The sequence below is a fragment of the Mercenaria mercenaria genome, chromosome 12, assembly GCF_021730395.1.
Source record: "Mercenaria mercenaria strain notata chromosome 12, MADL_Memer_1, whole genome shotgun sequence".
NCBI classification, from domain to species: Eukaryota; Metazoa; Mollusca; class Bivalvia; order Venerida; family Veneridae; genus Mercenaria; species Mercenaria mercenaria.
In genome coordinates this window covers 13,556,016-13,573,229 of record NC_069372.1, presented here as the reverse complement: position 1 = coordinate 13,573,229, position 17,214 = coordinate 13,556,016, and the positions used below count along the sequence as shown (strand labels likewise).

The following is a 17,214-nucleotide window of genomic DNA, read 5'->3' as shown; positions in this document are numbered from 1 at the left end:
GCCGTCCGAAAACTGCAACTTCGCCAAAAATAGTTGATAAAGTAAAGGATTTGATTGGTACCGATGCAAGATTTACAACTAAGCATATAGTTAAATGCGTTGGTATCTCAGTAGGAACTGCTCATACAATTCTCAGACGTGATTTAAAAATGAGAAGGATAAGTGCCAGATAGATATCCCATCTCCTTACAAAAGAGCAAAAACTTGCTCGGGTAAGAATCGCCAAACAACTGTTGAAACAGTTCCCTAAATACAACAATCGATCTTTCGCAAATATCATCACTGGCGATAAGACATGGGTTCACTTTTAAGAGCCCAAGCGAAAAATACAGACCAAAATATGGGCAACCAAAGGAAGCCAAAGACCTTGCACCATGAGCGTCAAAAAGGTAATGTATGTAACTTTCTTTACAAATCAAGGTCCTGCTGTTCAAGTTGCCGTACGAAAGGGTAGATCTGTAAATGCCAGGTTTTACAAAGGCAAGGTCCAGCATAAATTAAAGAACTATTTCGCAAACCGTCGACGAGCAACTGGTCTCCGTGGTGTCAGGTTGTTGCATGACAATGCTTCGTCACACAAAGCGGCCATTGTACGCGAATATCTAAAACAGGAAAAGGTTGTCGAGCCCTCCTTATTCGCCAGATCTTGCCCCTTGTGACTTTTTCCTATTTCCAAGGCTCAAAAAACACCTTGCTGCAAGAAAATATCAAACGCGCAAATATCTCGGTTTGGCTATTTTCCAGTGTCCGAACAGTACCCTATACCTCGAAAAGATTATGAAAACGCCTTTAAAAATTAGATTAAAAGACTGAAACTTTGTATATCACATGGTGGTGAGTATTTTCAAGGATTGAGATAATTATGTTGGCATTGTTTGTTAAGCACTTCTGAAAATTGGCCTAGTTGCATTCATATTTGAACACCCCTCGTATACATCCTGGTTGACAGCCGTCAAATATGTGCCTATTTATAAAGCAACTCCGGTCGTGTTAGAATTTTATTTTTGAAATTGTGTATCAGAGTCTCAATACAATCTATAAAAAGATCCCTTGGAAGTATAGAATGCAACAAAGCGGAATAATAGCGGACTCTATTTGACTGAGTCTGTTCATGAGAGGTAATTAAATGTTCAACATCTCTCACGTCCCCTAGCACAGGCTTAAGCGGAACACTATTACACATCTACGTGTATTAAATGAACTCCATGGTCCCAAACAACACCGAATCCTAGTACGGGGAGACTTTTACAGTCACCACACGGCACTTTAAGATTGCTGTTGTGATAGTTAATGCAATTTGTAAAAAGATACTTTGGAAGCATAAAATGCAACCAAGCGGAATAATATCAGACTCGGTTTGATTCAAAATCAATAAATAATAAATTATAGACACATTCATGAAGTTATTGCAATTGCAACATTCCTTACTCTGCAAGCAGCTCCTGACATGTCGTGTGTTCGATTAGCAGCAGCACATTATATCAAATGGTACTATATGCCATATTATTTTGCTTTTGACAGAAAGAGAGCGCAGCATCAACCATGTCGGGCCAACGAACAATTGTTATTGCTATTGTAGATAGTGAGCACTCTATGTTTGTTTGCATTTAATTGTAAGTATATGCACATTGTTGTAACTATTATGACCTGATAAATATTTCCTGTAACGCATTTGTATGTACACTTCCTACTTTCTAAAACTGATATGTGTTACTTTCCATCATTCACATCTTAGCCCTCATATTTGATACAAAACATCACAGCAACACCGTTTAACATATCTAGTAAGAGCCACCATACGTCATACTTTTCCATTTTATTTGTCTGTGTTACATTTTGCGAACAAATATATATTTATGACCGTACCCAAAGCAGCTCAGTAATGGTGTTTTGATATATCAGACAGCTTTGAAACGTATTCTGTGCAAGAAGGAAAATATTGTATTGTAGGTCTTGAAACATATACAATCTACATTTTATTCTAGGTTATTTTACTTTAGGGTTTAACATATCCCTCATTCTCGAAAACAGTTTAATAACGTGTTCCTGGTTGGTATTTGACAGTTTATATAACTAATGTTCTGTCGTGCTAAGATGAAGATGAATTTATCTGTCAATTTCAGTTTTTGTTGACAATGTCCACAAGCCTGGAGATCGTATTGGTCTTGTTCATGTTCCAGAATATAGCAATGTAATTACAGACTGTAAGTTTTTATGTTAGTTTCAATTTTGGAATGTCATGCCATGTAACAGATTATGGAATTTCTATAAACCAGGAGACCATGTTGTTCTTGTTCAAAGTCTATTGCATAGATTAAAGAGAATACAAATTCCTTCGGTCCTTTTCAACGTATAAATCTAATTCCTGTGGAAGATTGTGAAATGTCTACAAGCCAGGAGACTGTATTAGTCTTGCGCATGTTCCAGTATATAGTTATTACGGCGTTATATTTATTCATGTGTGGTGGAGTATGATAAGTAACCAATGTTATGTGTTTTGTTTTAGCCATTATAGAATACAATGTTTCGTGGAGTTTTTAATTATTATCCATGCATAACGCGTACAAACGACAAGCAAAATCATGTGTATACTAGTATGGTATTTTATGTCATAAAACAAGATTAGTTAATTTTAGTTAATTGTATGTTTTTAGGTTTTATTCTTGTTCTGTTGTCTATGTATGCTGTCGATCAAAAACAGAAATAATTACTCTCGTCTTAATAACAGCTTATACCGCAGAATAATTGCAAATGTAGATATATTCGCTATTTTGTGTTTGTTTCCGTTTTTCTTTAACTGGACCACAGAATATCAGTGGCTTGTCTTTGGTTCCTATTCTTTTTCTTCCTAACTTTTCTTAATTGAGTGGTATCAGTAAGTCTTATTATCCGGTTTTCAATAAAATGCAAACATTAATTTGTGTTTATTGCTCTTCACTATAATAAAGTAGTGTATCCAGGGTGACTCGTTAATTTATCGATGATATGAGACAAATACGGAACAGCAATAATATAGCTCTCATATTCAAGATAGACCCATTATTGTCATGTTATATGAAAGTGAAGGAGAACATGTCTACTAAAACCAGTCTTATCAATACATTTAATAAAAACCTGTTTACAATGTCATGATGCTTAACATAAAAGTATACTACTACCGCTGCAAGGGACGGCTGTCAGCGGGACTGTTACAGGAATTGCATCAGTTAATATATGTATGACCATTTGACGTTACTTGTACAGAACACAGTTACCTATAAGAACCCATTTTTTGCCTTTTTACTTATTTAACAAAAATTAAAAAAAGTATTAAAATGCAGCCTTTCCCAAGCCGCAACTCACAAGCCGCACATGGACGTGCACACGTTTAACACACGCACACAGGCACGCAAACAGGCACGCACACACAAAGCAAACATATTTTAATACTTATCTTTCGCCTTGATACGAACGTGCAGAACTACCTTAACTATTGTATTTATTTCATTCATCCGTAAATCCAGTGTACATGTTGGTATACACAATATTTCGTACACTTAAGGATAAAACGCAACCAAGCAACATAATTATATCTGAATCGGTCTTCTAGAGAATCAAAGTACGAAGTGACTTTTTACATCCAGTATATGGCTCTTAAGTCTAAAGTTTACTATTAACCGGAAATATTTCTTTTGTTACAGCGTCTTTATTAACAGACACACAAATCCTTGCTGAGGTACTGAAAGTAACAGAAGAAAAAACACAAGCATTGATAGACAAATATGCTTTGAAAATGGAGGAACTGCGAGTAAGTATTTCAGTAAAAGCTACTGAGTCTGACATTTCAACAATGTCTGAAAAAACATGATTAAAAGCAATACATTGACAGGTAAGAATTTAGTGTCGCTTCCATACCCACATGGGAAATACGGCACTTTTCTTGAAATACGGTAGAACGAAGTCGACTGTCATGATGATAAAGTGAATTTCTGTTAGAATACCTCTGAGAACACATATTGTGTTTTCAGTATTGATGGTGTTATTACGGAACTTTCCCGCCATTATTTCATACAAGTACCTTTTTTTCAACGATATCAAACGACCATTTCGAGTATATTTCCAGTATATGCATGTACATACATCTTATTGCCCTCAAGGGAAAGCACTATCAATCTACGGATCGTATGTTTAATCATGTGATAATTTGGCAAAACGCGTTATGTCATTAACCACTTACACTTGACTCTGGTTCGTGTTGCTTGCACTTTGAAAACAGGTCAGTGTAGTACAAAATATAGAATAGTGAAAAGATATCGGGACTAAAGAAAACACAACCTTAAAATATTTTAATTCACGTTAGCATCCCTCAATAGATATTACCAGTGATTCGCTACTAATTAGTGTCAGGCTACAATCTGTATATATAGAATTATTTTATTATTACCATGTAAATGTATTTTGCTCTCTTAATGTTTTCTTTTTATCCATATAGCTTAGTGGATACGTAAAACAACAAAACAGAACTCCAGGAGAGGCTATTTTAGAAGCTGTAAAGGAAGAGAGAGCAGATCTGTTGATTTTAGGATCAAGAGGTCGGGGATTTATTCGTAGGACGTTTTCAGGAAGTGTTAGTGACTATTGTCTCCACCACTGTAATGTCCCTGTCATAGTGTGTAGACAAAAAAAAATCAAAGCATTCTCAAGACCAAGGCAAACAATGATGACGAAGGACTTCTTCATCACAGAACACAATAATTCAAAACATCCAGAAGGATTAACGTAGCAGGCGCCTCGGTCGATATTCCCTTTTTAAAATGCAGCTATCAAATCAATTATCAAGCTGTTTGAATGAGATATATTTTGTGTATTTTTCATATCTGATATCTTACTCGCGTATTAGGTTGAATATTTATCCCATGTATAATTATCATAAATGAATAAACTCGTTTTATGCGCGAGGCGATAATGCCGCCTGTAAACTGTCGTCCTGCTTTGTTGTTATCTTCACATTTACTGCTTCAGTTCGCGGGTGACTACATTAATGATGTGTTGTCCTGATCTTTTGCTTAAATTAGTCTTACGTTTTTTTTTATAAATTTGACGAAAACAAATTTATGTCAATTTGTTTAATTGGTCAGACGAAAATGTTTACACAAACGGACGCACTGAAAATGAAATATTGTCAGATAAATTTTCCACTGGTGAACACAACATAAATCATCTTCAGAATTTAAATGTCAATGGCACAACAGAGAATCGACAGACGACAGCGCTTTTAGAGAAATATTTGTTTGTTGCGTCTATTCCGATGCAAAAGAGTGATTTTGATTACTATTTTGACGAATAAGAGAGATTGACCCATTTGGTGCTTACTTACGTAGACAAATTAAATGAAAATTCCAGTTATCAATAACTAACTGACCAATTTCACAGAAGATTAGTAAGGGTATGTAGATAATTGTGTAATGATTCGGCTGTCCATTTTTATTTTGTCCGTTCCAGCTCGCTTGCTGTTTCAATGGGTGTCATCAAAATTAAATTGACCCATTTGGTGCTTACTTATGTAGACAAATTAAATGAAAATTCCAGTTGCCAATAATTAACTGACAAATTTCATAGAAGATTACTGATGGTATGTAGACATATCATGATCCGTAATTATTTGTATTTGTTTTTGACACCTGGACTTGAGCACCCTATAACGTTCAGAGGAAGTTAGCATTTTAAACCTGGCTTTAGTCAATGTTTTCGACTTCTCATTCCTGTAGATGATTCTTATGTCTAATAATTCTTATAAATTTCGGTCAATTTTTTTACATTCATTTCGGTTGCATCTAAACTTATTCCGATCAGAATAAAATTGCTATCAGTTCGAATAGGGTTCATCGCCAAACTAAGGAGTTTCTTTTCTTGGCCTGTTTTCCCCGAAACGAATCTGTGTTTTACTGTTTAAAGTTCTTTATACAAACGTGAACAGACAACGTCCATTTTTTACTAAACTGAAACAAATTATGATCGATATTTGTAGAGCTAGCGGCATTGTCCTAAGTTTCTAGCAAATTACCAGTTGATAGTTTTACATGATTACAATCTAATTACTATTTGTAAGCATTAACTCTACGCTTGGCTTAAATGTTCAAATTTAATTCTTATTGGGTTCATCAGCTTAATGACATGTTTCATGTCCCACAGTAGACTGGCTCCCGTCCCTATGTTAACCCGCATTGTTCATTAACCCTCGTTTATTGTAGAAAAAGTGAACTTTTTTGCATGGACATTTCATAAGGACGGTTATTTGCAATAATAATGTTTCCATAAACATCTACATCGTACATTTTTTAAACATAGGCTTTTGAGTAACGTTATTAGTTATAAGTACAGATGTATCAAATAAAATGCAGCTTTAATTCAGGCAATTGCCATGCATTTTAAATCCAAAGCGTATTAACATTAGGTTATTCAAATGTCTAACAAGATACAAATGGACACAGCTGACCAATTCTTCAGCGTTCTGTTAAATTACTATACACATGATACACTGATACACTGTGTTCGGAATGAAAAATATAACTATTTGAACGGAACATTGTCTTCTTCTGAAACTCAAATAAAAACAAATGACTTATATCTTAATAGTCTGGATGAAATTCAAACAATTTCGAACATTCTTTCGTATAAATAACAGAACAGGTCTATGGTCATCATTCCACAGCTACAGTTGAACGACCATACGTTTATTTCTAACACAGGCTGCCATTACGATGTCTGGGACAATTATTCAAATCTTATATCGTTACATCAAATCTTTTTGGAGTTGCTCTTGCCCACTTTTCAGGTGTTTGATATATTGGCGATATAAGGAGCCGATATAACAGTTTGGTCTTGCTATTTTATTTTAACATTAATGCACTCGTAGAATTCATTATGAGGATTTTGTATTATTACTCGATTAATACCGTCGTATAACACACGGAGCCTAAACCCCAGCGAATGTTAAATTTTCTTGCAAAAATTTGTATCAAGAAAGAGGTTAATAGTAATATTAATGCTCAGAATACTGGATGTAATAATCTTGATTTGTCTTGTTACAATATACTTCGACCTGAAATGATCTATTCAAAAACGTAAATGTATGGAGACAATGTACTGTAATAAAAAGGTACAGGTGAGGGTAGATTTGGCAGAAGCACAGAGCCAGAGCCAATTATCGCAAAGTAGGCTCGCCATAAGTGGAAACAGTAGAGGAAAGATATAGTCGACGGAACGCTGAAATTTGAAGCCAAAATTTGACGTGATTTTAAAAGGAGATTTTGTTCACCTATTGGAGCATAATGCTTGTTTTCATGACCTACAATGATCCATGCCACGTGCCTAAATTGGCAAATCAGATTGCTTGATAACGTAACATAGGTATTTTAGCTATAAGCAAGATTCAGTCTTGCCGACTGGATGAAAGTGTTCAATTTTTTCACTCTGTTTTGTGCAACGCTTCAGGTGAAATGACAAGGCGTACATCCTGAATGAGACTGTTTTCAGTTTGAAAGCTATGTGTCGGTCAGTATATTTAACAAGTATATTTTATGTCTAAATTAATGTAATAAGTATGTCTAATAAATATAGCAAGAAAGCAGATAAAATACTTTTTTAAAGAAAGAGCTGTGTACGGTCGTATAACTAGTGGTGTGGTTTTCAGGCGCAATAAGTTTAAGTTTACCAAGTAGATAAGGGCTTCTGGTAGCAAACTGTTCACTTTTGTATTATAATAAACTACAGCTATCTTCATGTGAGATGTTCAGCTGTTGAAAGGAACGACTTCAGATGATTTTAAACCCCAAAACAGCATTTTTGGAATACATCTGAATACCGAAATGTAAGTAGGTATCCCGTGTTTGGTTGAATGGCGGAAGAATAAGCTGTTTCAGTCAAGTGATCATTTCTTTCTTGCATAAGGAATAAAATGCCGTTTTCGCTAATTTTACAAAGTAAAGTTTTCAATGGCAAAAACTTACCTTTATACATAACTTATTTTCTACTACGCTGCGCTGACCATCTTACTTTAAAGATATTTCTTGTCTCACATGTATACCTCTACACAACAAAATGACTGCAATATGACATTCAGTTTGGATGTGAGTGTCGTTTACGGTTTAACATGAACAATTTATGCTCATCTAGTTGAATATCAATTGTACAGTAATTTGTTGTTTTAAAATATAAATATAATAAACTCGTTTTAACTGTATAGAGCTTTATCAGTATGGTGCTTCAAATTAAACATATTTATCATTTCTCATATCCATGTGTATATAAACACGCTGATTCTGAATCAAAAGCACTTGTCTGAAGTGCATCCAGGTTTAATCTCGTTATTTTAAGAGAAAATCTGACAGACACACATGTTCAATAATGTCTGCACAAACACATACACAATATCCAACATTAATTGTTGACAGTCTAAAATTTCCTAGCGGGCTTTCAAAGTGTACTTTTTTTGATTTAAGAATGTTAGAGTGTCTCAGAAATAACAATCTTCTCGTTAAATGGACGGATAAAACATCTCACCTTCATCAGGTGCGAAACTGATGAAACCTTCTTCTAAAACTGCATTCCTCTTGTGTGAAATATCAGTTTAATGTCAGGACATTATCAAGTTTCTGAACGTACACAATTTTATTCATATTTTGCTTGAAGCTACACTTATTTGAAAACTTCAACATAATTATTTAGAACACTTATTTATCTATTATAATATACAGAACAGTTTCACGCCCTATACTGACACTACTCGTCCTTTAAATGTCGTTTTAAATAAGTCTCTCTACCATAATAATAGCTCTTTCAAAGTTATCTTTTGTTTGTACATCTGTGGAGTTGATTTTCACTTGCCAATTACTGTTTCAAAGCATGAGTGTATTAAAAAACATAAAATGATTTGAATACAACCTTTAATAAAACATCATCTGACTTTGTTTGACAAAACTAAGTCTGTTTTAGGAAGTCTAAGATCATTTGTGTTCATTTTACACGTGATTTTATCGTCGAATGAAATCGTTCTTGTTTAATTCAGATGCAGAGGAATCATATTTTATTACCGTAATTTGGATGTAGTTCTATATAGGTCTCAACTTGTGAGTGATTTACCAAAGAGTGGATTTAAATCATGTAGATGCCTGAAATACATTAATAGAACTGCTAAAACCTCGCTAAATTTCACATATTGCATTTAACTAATAGTTTTGAACAAAAGGAATACAAATGATCACCCATTTTCTTAGTTGGACCATTTTGGCCCTGACAAAATAACCAATGACTATGGTTGATAAACTTGTTCATAAAAATGATGCAAAGAGTGAAATAATTTGAAAGCTGTCGTAAAAGTGAACTTCTTTGGAAATATATGTTTTAAGGGAAACTAGTAACGTAAATAGATACCGATACCATTCCGGATTGACAGAGTCACGGAGCGGGTAGTGAAAACCATGCCTTAAAACACACGCATTAATTCTTAATCCGTTATTCGATAAGGTTCACACATGCAGGGACACCAGAAAAAATAATCTTAAAATATAAAAATGTATAATGTACTTTACTATAGATAGAAACAAAATTGCTACAGAAAACGACTATTACGATGGCCGTTGACGGATCCATATTGCACAGCCGTGTCTCATGCGCCAGTCATAATAGTCCCAGGTAACAACGGCACGTTCTAACATCGACGCAATGAAGCAACGCCTCTGTAGATGTGTGCATTCTAGCCATGGTGGAGTACCTATTTTCATAATGGTAACATGTGTGCCATTATAGTAAGAAGGAAAAACTATATATAACTCAAAAAAGAAGAAGGCAAAACTAGTCCGTATATTAACCCCGAGTTATTGAAAAAGAAAAAAATAAACATTCGATTCCTCAGCCTATGTTGTGTTAATCAATTTTAATTTTATCGTGGCTGTTGTATTTCAGTCATTGGTATATTATGTAAAACGTATACGTTGAGGAAAACTAGTTGTATCGCTCTGATAAAACGAGTTGTGAACAAAATTGTTCTAATTACAAGATGGTCAATAGAAATTCAAATCAACAACAAATATTCCCCTTCATACTTTGAGCGTTCCTGATATAACAGAGACATCTGCATTAACGTTGAATAATACAAATAATTGTTTATGTTTTTCCTTTGCTTTAGATCAAATTATAATGACAAATGCGTCTTATCAGGGGGAGACTGAATCAGTTTTGCTTCGCGTTAATTTCGTTATGTCCGATTTTGTTCATTTCCCTTGAGAAGGATTCAATTCGTATGTGATTTCGAATCAACTTGTGAGACGACATTTAGAGAATAGTAAGGGCGGAAAAACGAACAATGCAAAATTGCCTGTATGAATTGTATCAGTGCGATCGGATGTTATACAAGAAGCTGTACCCCATGTAATATCGGCTTCTTGCCTTGCCATGTTATTTAACACCTGAAACGAGTTCAAGAGCAACTCAAGTGAGATTTGATAGCGCTAATACAAGATATCTAGAATAGTTTTAAACATCATTCTCGCAGACGGAGTGTGATGAGAAGCTTAAACAGGCTTATGATCAAATAAATGTAATAGTGGATGTGAATATCGTGGAAACCTGTGATATTATATATATATTTATGTGACAAACTGAGAACCATTTTGAACTGAAATTGTTTCAGGATATAAGGTAGGTTTTTCTTTTAATGCTGCTTTTAAATATATAATTTATTCGACGTTCATCTGGTCGGCAACTGGTTCCCAGCGCATACCAAGTACTTTAGTAACCTCATAATTGTCCAATACTCCTTCCGCTGCAGGTTGAGACCTAAGGGCAGCACTATTTGATGTCCACGAACATTGTTGTGGAAAAGGGCTTCTTTGAATTGTATGCGAGAAAGCATTCTTCCTGACAGTATGTTTTTCATAGAGTTTAAAATGTTAAATGTTAAGTTTTCTTTACTGACAAAATTACAAACCTTTCATATTCTTTGTCGCATTCCACACGGGCTTTTATAGACGTAAGACAGAAATTAACTGTTTACTTACTAATCTCCACTTAAAGGAGCATAAAATATATATTGGACATTTTTTCATGAACTGAACTTATTTGCAAAGAAGTTTTGAAGTGTTTAGCCATTTTTGTAATACGCTATTTTGTCTTTGCACGAAATTCAGATGCAAATGAAATACGATATAATAATACGTGTCTAAACGACACAAACAATTATTGTACACAAAGAGAAAATAACTGTTTGAGATATAGCATTTCAGTTCGAAAAATTATATACATCCTTGTTGACAGCCATGAAATATTTGCCTATTTGTCGTTTTCGTCCAAAGCGCCGATATGATGTTTAATGCTAAGACGTAGTTATTGCGACATACAACCAGTGAGTTTGTTGCATAATAGCCTTACAGTTAAAGTGTTCTTGTTTATTGAAAAGAAATCCTGGTCTTGTTAGAAGTTATTTTGACAACTTGAATCAGAGTCTCAAGCAATGGGATCTGAAATATGTTTAAATGCACAGAAAGCACCCAAGCAAAATAATAGTCGACACGTTTCAAGACAGCACCTCTGAAATGTCGTGTGTTTGATTAGCAGAATATTTAGGAGAAAGCACATATATCAAATGGTAATATATGCCTTATTACTTTGTTTTAAACAGAAATATATAAGCAGCATAAACCATGTCGGACCAACGGACTATTGTTATTGCTGTTGAAGATAGTGAGCACTCTATGTTTGCATTTGATTGTAAGTATATACACATTATTGCAACTATTATGACCTGATAAATATTTCCTTTAACGCATTTGTTTATATTTTCTACTTGCTTCCTGAAGCTGGTATTTGGCTTGTAATCTTGAATCATTCACACCTTAGCCATTATATTTGATATAAAACATTACACCATCATCCATACACTCGTTTTACCTATGACTCTGATTGTCTATCATCCACAGTCCTGATCGTCTAATGGGCATAGGTGGTTATTTGAATCACTTGCCCCGCACGAATGTGGGCTCGAAACTTCCCTTCAGATATAGAATTCTTTCATGAGATGAAGTCATTCAGCTAGTAACGGAAGGTCTGTTGTTCTACCCAGGTGGGCACCCGGATCTGCAATAATATAAAGGAAGCGCTCTTGGAGTCTTCCCCCACCACCATAAACAAACTGTAAAGTTGCAATATCATGTATAATTTTTTTGTTGCGACGTTAAAGCCAACACAACACACAAAACACCGTTTTACATATCTAGTAAGAGCCACCATACGTCATACTTTTCCATTTCATTTGTCTGTGTTACATTTTGCGAAGAAAATATATATTTATGACCGTACCCAAGGCAGCTCAGTAACGGTGTATTGAAATAACAGACAGCTTTGAAATTCATTATGTGCAAGAAGGAAAATAATGGAAAAATGACTTTTATTGTGGGTCTTAAAACATATATAATCTAAAATTTATTGTAGGTTAATTTACGGTTTAACATATCCCTCATTCTCGAAAAACAGTTTAATAACGTATTCCTCTTTGGTATTTGACAGTTTACATAATTTATGTTCATTCACGGCAAGATGATGATGAACTGTCAATTTCAGTTTACGTTGACAATGTCCACAAGCCTGGAGATCGTATTGTCCTTGTCCATGTGCCAGAGTATAGCAATGTAATTACAGACTGTAAGTTATTATGTTAGTTTCTATTATGGAATGTCATGCCATGTAACAGATTATGGAATTTCTATAAACCAGGAGACCATGTTGTTCTTGTGCAAAGGCCATAGCATAATTAAAGTGAATATAAGTTTCTCCGGTACTTTTCAACGTATAAATCTAGTTCTTGTAGAAGATTGTGAAATGTCTATAAGCCAGGAGACTGTATTATTTGTGTGCATGTGCACGCGTATAGTTATTATAGCGTTTTACTTGTTCATGTGTAATGGATTATCATAGTAGGTAACTAATATTGCTAGTATGTGTTTTGTATTAAGTGATTAACTATCATCCGTGCATTACGCGTACAAACGGCATAGAAATTGTGTGTATATGATATCTTATGTCACAAAACAAGATAAGTCAATTTGTAGTTAATTGTATCATTGTTAGGTTGTGTTCTTGTTCTGTTGTCTATGTATGCTGTCGATCAAAAACAGAAATAATTACTCTCGTCTTAATAAAAGCTTATCCCGCAGAATAACTGCAAATATATTCGCTATTTTGTGTTTGTTTCCGTTCTCTAAACCACAGAATATCAGTGGTTTGTCTGCTCCCTATTCTTTTTCTTCCGAACTTTTCAGTAAGTCTCACTATCCGGTTTTCAATCAAATGCAAACATTAATTTTGTGTTTATTGCTCTTCTCTATAATAAGTCAGTGTACCCAGGATATCTCGATAATTTATCTGTTATACGAGATAAATACGGAACAGCAATAATATAGCTCTCATATTCATGATAGACCCACTATTGTCGTGTTATATGAAATTAACGGAGAAAATGTCACCTAAAACCAGTCTTAATAATATCTTTAATTAAAAACTGTTTGTACTGTCGCGATGCTTAACTTAAAAGTATATTATTACCACTGCAAGGAGCGGCTGTCACTTGAGTCTGTTTCAGGAATTGCATCAGTTATACATATGGCCATTTTACGTTACTTGTACAGAACACAGCTGCCTCTAAGAACTCACTTTTTGGCATTTTCGCTTGTTTCACAAAAGTAAAAGAATATAATTTTCCAACATAGAAGCCACATTAAAAAACGCGGCCTTTTCGAAGTCGTTTTTCCCAACACGTGGACGCGCGCACATCTAACACACGCACGCAGGCACGTACGCACATAGCAAACATGTGTCTTTGATATGTCTTTATATATATTTTTCGTCTTAATAGTTGTCAATAATATACCGATTGGTATTCTACGAGCATCTGACTTTCCGTTCATATCGGAGAATGCCGAAATCGCATACGGAGAATAAATAAGTAATTTTCATTACGAGGCAAATACTGTTTTAGGTAGTTCTGCACTTTTAATAAACCGGAAGAAATGGCGTTATGTCCCTCGACTCGGTATACGGAAATGAAAACCCTTTTATGAATTAATGACAACCCGTGAGTAAATGTATCATAACGGCACATTATCATTCTAAAGGTAAATATGGTATTAAAAAGTTTTAAACATGAAATAATTCCAAATAATGTCTAAAATCAGCGTGCGATGTTTTTAAATCAATAGCAAATATCTCAAAACAGGCGCACGGAATCAGATATTTTATTTCCCCACATTATAGTCCATTTGTTTTTTTATGGATGTGACAACTTTTATTAAAATCTACATTGTAGAAAAAATTCTATTCGCGAAAATTTTTATTAAACTTGAGATTTTCCCTTGGATGACCATTATGTTTATTTGTACATTCTGAAGTTTGTAAAATCAGTGTTTAATCAAATTCTTCATCGTAGAAAAAAATTGATCCGACCTCAACTTTGCATCCTTTAAACCAGTTTACATGTTGTTACCACTATAAACACAATATTATAAGGATAAACGTAACAAAGCAACATACATGTAATCGCAGACTGAGTCTTTGAAAGGACAGCGCTCTGGCTTAAGCAAAATTAAATCATTGAGGTAAAATTGAATGTTCCCCATGATAACAATTGACCAGAAAGTATAACAACACTAAATGCAAGTACGGAGTGACGTTTTACATCCGCTATATGGCATTTAAGTCTTACATAAGAGCCAAATCATGTTACTATTAACCGGAAATACTACCTTTTTAAAGGCCAAACCATTTTACCATTAACCGGAAATACTACTTTTGTTACAGCGTCTTTATTAACAGACACACAGATCCTTGCGGAGTTACTGAAAGTAACGGAAGAGAAAACACAAGAATTGATAGATAAATATACTTTGAAAATGGAGGAACTGCGAGTAAGTATTTCAGTAAATACTACTGAGCCTGACATTTAAAAAATGTCGGAAAAAAAACATGATAAATGGTTAAAAGCAATACATTGACATAGGAATTTAGTGTCGCTTCCATACCCACATGGGAAATATGGCATTTTTCTTAAAATACGGTAGAACGAAGTCGATCTGTCATGATGATAAAGAGAGTTTTTGTTAGAAAAACTCTGAGAATAAATATTGTGTTTTCCGTATTGATTGTTTTTTCCATTAACCCTTACCCTGCTAAATTTCTATAATGAACTTGTCCATCTTTCAATTTGGACACTACCACTAACTGTTAAAAGGGGTGCTTACCTAAAAGGTACTGACTGAATGGCGAACAGTGCAGACCATGATCAGACTGCACGGACGTGCAGACTGATCTTGGTCTGCACTGGTCGCAAAGGCAGAATCACATGCCGCCAGCAGGCTAAGGGTTAATTCGTATTATTTTTCAACGATTTCAAAAGACTATTTCGAATACTTTAAAGTATATAGTACAGTATATGGGTATGTACGTGTACGTACATCTTAAAGCCTTCAAAGGAGAGTACTACCAACTTATGGATCGTGTGTTTGATCGTGTAATTATTTGGCAGGCACGTTATGTATCATTTGTGCCCGACTCTGATTTGTGTTGCTTGCACTTTGAAAACAGGTCGGTGTAGAACAAAATAAAGAGTAGTTTGTAGGTTTGTTGCATTAATAGTGAAAAGATATCGGAACTAAAGAAAACACAACCTCAAATTATTTTATTTCACGTTAGCATCCCTCAATAGATATTACCAGTGATTCGCTTCTAATTAGTGTCAGGCTACAATCTGTGTTTATAGAATTATCTTATCATTACAATACCAACCATGATTGTAAATGTTTTTTATCTATTCTCTATATAGCTTAGTGGATACGTAAAGCAACAAAACGGAAGTCCAGGGGAGGCCATTTTAGAAGTTGTGGAAGAAGAGGGAGCAGTTCTGTTGATTTTAGGATCAAGAGGGCGAGGATTTATTCGCAGGACGTTTTTAGGAAGTATAAGTGATTACTGTCTCCACAACTGCAATGTCCCTGTAATAGTGTGTAGACATAAGAAATTTAAATGTTCTCATGACCAAGGTAAACAGTGAATACGAAGGACTTCTTCATCACAGAACACGATAATTCAAAACAGTCTAAAAGGATTAACGTAGCAGTCCCCTTGGCAGGTGTAAAATACTTTCAGTAACCTGTTTCCGAAAGATGCATTCTGTTATTTTATGATATTCCTTTTACTAAAAAGTGAACACTTTTAAAATCACCCTTTCTTTATTGCAGCTGTAAAAACTATCATTAAGCTGTTTGAAAGAGATATATTTTGTATATTTTTCATATCTGATACTTTACTCAAAAACAAGGTTGAATTTATATCGCATATATAAATATCATGAAAGAATAAACTGTTTATCTTAACTTATAACATCGAAAAGTTCTCATAGGATAAAAGATGGTTTTAAATAATGTTTTTCTTATGTGATGCGAAGTCAATTATATAATTGATCATATCTTTAGTAGCCTAAGCAATGATGTAACGCACACATTACTTTATATTTCAAGCCTATTCGATGCATGTATTTAATATAATGTTTGTTTTATTCAATTCTAATAATTACTCTGATTCATATCAAAGTCTACACGTATGACGTATATTAACAAAAAGAATTTGAAATGGATATTGTTTATTTTACGGAAACAGTTAAAACCCTGTTGGACTGTACAAATTCGCAAATAGATTATTTATTTTGTCTTTTGTAGTAACGTCTGTAATCTCCTATTAGAACTGCGTTGAGACTGTCCATGTACCAGACATATTGAAGCAGTTTCAAACACTTGTTGTAGGTACGTTTGTGTAATATATTAAATTTAGTTATATAATATATTTAATGGAATGGGCTATCATGTGAGTGGCTAATTCAATATATTATCACATCAGTTTCCAGCAATCTTGCTTTTGCTTAGTGTGTAAAAAGAAATTCAAACAGTTTTATATGAATTTGCCTTAGATGTAACCGAAAAAAAAATCGTCAAGAAATTCTGTTATTTTTTCACAAGATATGGTCAGTTTGATTAGGTTTTAGATTCCGGTATTATTTTTTTTATAAATGTTATTTTTGAGGCCAAATTAAGTAATATTACTATCATGTGGAAAGAAGACAATTTCGATATTTAATGTTTTGTGTGATGCATAACATGATAGTATCCTACGGAATCATAACATAAAACATTTTGA

The 17,214-nt window shown here is 34.2% G+C and overlaps 2 protein-coding genes across 2 annotated transcripts; both read left to right on the top strand.

The window, feature by feature from the left end:
- Positions 1 to 295: 295 nt before the first annotated feature.
- Positions 296 to 4,762, top strand: LOC128547498 (uncharacterized). Its single transcript, XM_053520436.1, has 4 exons — positions 296 to 389; positions 2,124 to 2,204; positions 3,681 to 3,787; positions 4,472 to 4,762. Exons 1-4 carry the CDS (start codon positions 296 to 298, stop codon positions 4,760 to 4,762), a joined length of 573 nt encoding a protein of 190 aa, XP_053376411.1.
- Positions 4,763 to 11,654: 6,892 nt separating this feature from the next.
- Positions 11,655 to 16,947, top strand: LOC128547100 (uncharacterized). The gene is made up of 4 exons (XM_053518822.1): positions 11,655 to 11,745; positions 12,595 to 12,675; positions 14,827 to 14,933; positions 15,848 to 16,947. Exons 1-4 carry the CDS (start codon positions 11,679 to 11,681, stop codon positions 16,073 to 16,075), a joined length of 483 nt encoding a protein of 160 aa, XP_053374797.1. The 5' UTR covers positions 11,655 to 11,678; the 3' UTR covers positions 16,076 to 16,947.
- Positions 16,948 to 17,214: the final 267 nt, after the last annotated feature.